This window comes from Arachis duranensis, chromosome 8 (assembly GCF_000817695.3).
Source record: "Arachis duranensis cultivar V14167 chromosome 8, aradu.V14167.gnm2.J7QH, whole genome shotgun sequence".
Classification (NCBI taxonomy): domain Eukaryota; kingdom Viridiplantae; phylum Streptophyta; class Magnoliopsida; order Fabales; family Fabaceae; genus Arachis; species Arachis duranensis.
This window is the reverse complement of record NC_029779.3, coordinates 45456006-45461199: the sequence shown is the minus strand read 5'-3', so window position 1 is coordinate 45461199 and position 5194 is coordinate 45456006. Positions and strand designations below refer to the sequence as shown.

At 35.3% G+C, this 5194-nt stretch overlaps 1 protein-coding gene across 7 annotated transcripts; it reads left to right on the top strand.

The window, feature by feature from the left end:
- Positions 1-473: 473 nt before the first annotated feature.
- On the top strand, positions 474-4631 carry LOC107463296 (F-box/kelch-repeat protein At3g23880-like). Of its 7 annotated transcripts, none has more exons than XR_008002252.1 (4): positions 474-600; positions 2648-2706; positions 3879-4011; positions 4387-4631. XR_008002252.1 is itself a non-coding variant. In XM_016082074.3 (2 exons), exon 2 carries the CDS (start codon positions 704-706, stop codon positions 2006-2008), a length of 1305 nt encoding a protein of 434 aa, XP_015937560.1. In that variant the 5' UTR covers positions 474-600; positions 698-703; the 3' UTR covers positions 2009-2612. The 7 variants fall into 7 exon arrangements, 2 of the variants coding, with proteins under 2 accessions (XP_015937560.1, XP_015937559.1); XR_008002251.1 differs by lacking the exons at positions 474-600; positions 2648-2706 and adding exons at positions 3105-3317; positions 3701-3775; XR_008002248.1 differs by lacking the exon at positions 2648-2706 and having other exon boundaries at positions 4387-4629.
- Positions 4632-5194: the final 563 nt, after the last annotated feature.

Below are 5194 nucleotides of genomic sequence, written 5' to 3'. Positions count from 1 at the left end.
TTGGACATGGTTGGGTTGGACAAACCCAACCCGACCCGGAAACAACACATACTCCAGTACAATAATTCAAACGACAACGCAGCATCTCCCTCTCATAATGAAGCACCTAATCCTATTAATTACAACCAATACCTTTTCCACTAGCTGATGAGTTCTCTCTACCATACCCGTACCTAGTTATTACATACTTTTTGGGGCAAGGATCGGGCCGGAAAAGCCCAATCCAATCCGAAAACAAACCCCAAAAAATAAAACAGTAAATTGAAAAAAGCAACCACCACCCTCTCCCTCTTAGGATTGATTTAGTAAATTTTTAAGAAAAGATATTTTTTTAAAAGATTTTATAAAAAAATAAAAATAATTTTATGTTTAAATATTTCATGCAAAAAGATCTTTTTATCTATCAATTATGTTTGGGTATAACAATATAAATAAATAATAACGCGCAAACAAGTATTTAATCCCAATAAACGTGACTCAGAGGTCAGAGCTCCTTCACAAGACGATGGCCCTCTATGACGCGACGCGTGCTGCTGCCAAAACAGAGAGGGACGACGCCGTTAGAAGGTTGCCGGAGAGAAGAGACCGCTGCTAAATCAGGTACCAAACTAGTTTCATTGATGCTCATGTTGAAACCTGAAAACCTACATATAAATAGAATAGATGATAGCAACACAAATTCAAACTGAAACAGCAGCTAGCAATGACGTTACTGCTCGTAATTACGAATGACGTGGAGAGGAATGCGTCGAGAGGGCTGTTACTGCTCCGTGGTCACACGGCCACCGCAAGAACGTCGCCGCTGCCAGACCTTCCGGAGGAGTTGATCATGGAAATCTTGCTGAGGCTTCCGGCAAGGACGCTTGTTTCCCTAAGGAGCGTCTGCACTTCATGGAGAAACCTAATTTCATCCCCTGACTTCACCCGTAAGCACCTTCGTCGTTCATGCTTACGCGATCCAAGCCTGACTCCGCAACGAATTGCTTGTTACAACAGTTTGCCCTTCAGAGGCGATGGTGTCAGATACGACAGTATTGGAGTTGTCTCCGTACAGTCAATAATAGACAACCCTTCTGAAGCTACTAAAGTCGATTACTTCAGGGGACAACACTACTACAGAATCGTTGGTTCTTGCCATGGATTGTTGTGCTTTTTTGATGAGCATGACTACCAGAATACGCATGGCATCTTGTGGAACCCCTGTACCGGATTCACATTCCAATCACCGCAAATCAGCGGTCAAGCCTTCTCTTCTGGCTTTGGTTATGATCATCTCAGTGACAGCTACAAGCTTTTTGGAATTATAAGGAAGAAAGGGCCATCTGGTGTTGAATATAGTACCAGAATTTATACATTTGGATCAACTTCGTCGTGGAGAAGAATTGATGATAGCCCATTTGGCCTACTTGGTATCCCAACTAACCACTTTTGTATGGCAGAGAAAGGGGTATTTTTCGGTAGTAGCAGAGCATGCACTATTAATTGGATTGTTAATCATGTGGTTCTTTATTTTGACTTGGGTAAAGAGACTTTGGCTCATTTTACCCTGCCTGATACGGATTCAAGTGATTATCTCTGGATACAATGCAAAAAGTTGTGTGTTTTGAGAAACTGCCTTTCTGTTTGTTATGGGTATTTAAGAACACAACACTCGATTGTGTGGCAGATGAAAGAATATGGAGATGCTCAGTCTTGGACTAAATTGGCAATGATTTCCTTCCACGGCCTTATTTCTCCCTTACAACCTCTCTATATCTCGGAAACTGATGTGCTTTTGGCCGTTTTTCCATCTTGCAGAATAGTTTTGTGTAACTTGAATGATGGCAGCGTAGATTTTCCTGTGATTGATTATGGCGTGGAGAACAATCCTTATCTTTCTCAAAGTATATATTCTAGGGTGGCTTGTATCTACCATGAAAGCTTAGTTTCACCAAATGGTCTTCAAAGCAACTCATCCAAAATGCTGCTGCGTTTCATCAAACCCAAACCGAATCCTATTGTCTCTTGATGAAGCCTTTCTCGAATTACCAACTTTGTTATTGATGTTATCAAAATTATTTATCTGAGTACTGTGTTTATGTTTCAAATAGAACTTAACACAGACCCTCATCCATCTGTGCCAACTTGCGTTGGTAATGATTAGGTATACATATCATACCCTAGGTTAAACTTAGTATAAAGTGGCACCTTGGTGATTTTTCATAACAAATTTAAAGTACCTTCATTGTACTACTTGTGGTGATCGTTAAATTAATTTACTTATTGTCAGAAATATTTGTTGCTAAGAACATAATAGCAAAGCAGTAGAATGATATATGGCATATTCCCCATCACTAGTGAATGCAATAGTTATCCTTTGGGGTGTAGTCACGCTTTCTCTCTCAACTGATACCATCCCTAGAAGTATATCTGAAATTTCTCCGGAACCAAATTCCTGCACCATTAAAATTTTAATTGAAATATTACTATTATCACATTAATTTCGGCTGCCCATATGAATATGCTATTGTACCAGCATAGTGTTTCTGCAATATTGTTTCAATCAATTTATAAGGAAACTTATGGAATGCAATTAAAGAAGCAAAACCGAATTATCATGTGTCCTGTCTTATTCAATTTACCCAATGACATTCAGCTCAATATTCAGGTGATGAGATCTTCTGGATCTTGGCTTTGGCTGGTTCTCCTAACTCTTGGGTCAAGTTGGTAAAAATCATTGATACATAGTTGGTAATGTTATGCTCATGCATTCAAGATTCTTAGGCTATAGAAAAAAATACCACATTATGTTAAATTGTTTATCATTGATTGTGTTCAAGATTGTTCATTTGGAATAAAAGAAAGAAATAGAGTGATGTATTATGTCTTCATCCTTTTAAACTTGTCTATTATTTTCCATTCATGTCCGGCCAACATTCATTAAGTCCACATATTAGTTGTCTTTAGTTTCTTCTATACTTGTTTGATATTTTTTATAATAATAAAAATAAAACTGTTTATATATTTGGTTTGAGACAGGAAAAATGAATTAAAAAAAAATGAAGGAATATTTGTTGTTGATGTAATTAGCATTTTTTATCTGTCCAATTTCTTCCTAAAGTATAAATGTATAATATAGTGATTACCCCTACCCTCATTCTTTTTAAACTCAGCATAAGTAATGTATACAAAATTTATGGCATGGCTGTTTAGAGAAAGATCTTTATGTCAAAAGGAAACAATGGCATGTAAGAAATGAAATCTTCAAGTTGCAAAATTCTCATGAGGTTTTGAAGCATTATACAGAGGCTATTGACTGTAGTCCTAAACATGCCAAGGTAACAATACTGCATTTCAAGTTGTAGGTGCTTATGTTATAGTTATATTCTGAGTTGCTGTATAAAAATAACAATAAAAGAAGACAAGATTGCATTTGATTTAATTAAAGTTTGGACTATAAACATATGGAAGTTTAAGCATGGGAAGCAACATGTTGTTTTGATTTTTCATTTTATTAAAAATTAAGGACTACTGATTTGAGCCAATTATTCTTTTGTAACACATGGTTGAAATGCACCTTGACAAAAAAATCCGGTAGGGATCTTTGCTTTTGTGAGTTGAATATTGAAAAGCCATTTGCTTCCCTCAAATCATTTTTCCTCGTTTACATTTATGTATGGCAACGATTTTTTATTTCTACGAAGTTTCGTTTGGCTTTCAGGGAATGTGGCGCTGATTTTTTGCATTATTTAGTATGTTGTAAGGTCCTTGTGGTGAATGCCACTCCCTCTAAGGTGTATGTGGCCTAACATTTATTCATTCAATGATCAATGATTAAGAAAGTGCAGTTTTTCTGACTTCTTAGATTATTTATGTATTTATTTGTTTTGACTTTTCAGATTATTGCTTTGTTGAATATATGAAGAGCCAGGAAATTATTCTTACATGGTGGTTATATCTACTGGTTGTTCTTCTCCTTCCGATAAAAGGGTCCGGATGAGTATTTCTTTTGGTGGTTTTTATGAAAAGCAGGTTTTACTTTTATGCTTTTCCTTCATCCAATTTATTCACTTATTTTCGTATGCTTTTTTAGACCTGATCTAAATTATTAGAGTTAATTAGGGAGTTGAAAACATGTCTCAGTTTATGTTAGTGGTGTGTGTAAGAATAAGGTGTCTGAGTGGAGACAATAGACCCTGCAAAAGTGACATAATTGAAGTTAAGGTTGTTGATTTTTGTCATCGAACTCCGTGTCCCACCATGCTTTTGTCAACTACTGCCTTCTCAGCCATCTCTCGCTTCTCCAATGCCAAAATCAACATTGAATATGCCGAGTCAGTCTTTATAAACTTTTCATTTCTTCATGATTTCATCTGATCGAGTAATCTACTTAATTTTTTAATGCAGGATTTGATCCATATATTCGGCTTCATCAGCTGAGACGCAACAATAAACGGCATCATTATTGAGGAATTCAAGCTGCTAATTTGTTTCAGAGAGAACTGTGTAGTAATAAAGTAACAAAATCAAGTATATATATGGTGCTTGATTGAATATTTAATGTTTTGTTTGTATACATAGTAATTACTAATTAGTGAGCAAAGCAAATTCTAGTGCAAACTGCAAAGAAATAATGATAATGATAATCTAATTAGTGTTTCAATAGTAGTGCATCAACTTGGGTGCCCATGTCACTATTAACACCCTTGAAAAGCAAATTAAATTAATTTGAGAAATGAAAAAATAAAATAAAAATTGGACATGCATGGGAGACTCAATTAACATAAACTGGACATTAGAGAAGAGAACCAAGCATCATAGATTATAATAGGTTTCATAAGAATGAATCCCTTTCAAGGGCTTAGTGTTATCACTCTCTTTTTCTTTAATTTGAATTATGTATCAATTTATGTCATAAAGATCGGAGCAAAAATAGTTCACCCCATAATTTAATAAATAATACAACCCTTTGGAACTAATAATTATGAAAATTTAAACTAATGAATTAACTAATAAAAATTAAGATCCTGAAAATTAGACTAGTCATTAAACCACTCTAGTTATTACATAGTTATCAGAACCGACCCGGCAATCGATCCGGTCAGGTCACTGTATCACTGGTTTAACCAGTAGATCATAGGTTCAATCGGTTGACCAGGTCATAATTAATTAATTATATAAAATTTAATTTTTTATATCAAATTAATTTATTTTT

Excerpts from the sequence above, each read along its gene's own strand:
- LOC107463296 (XM_016082074.3), top strand. The coding sequence starts at position 704 with ATGACGTTACTGCTCGTAATTACGAATGACGTGGAGAGGAATGCGTCG.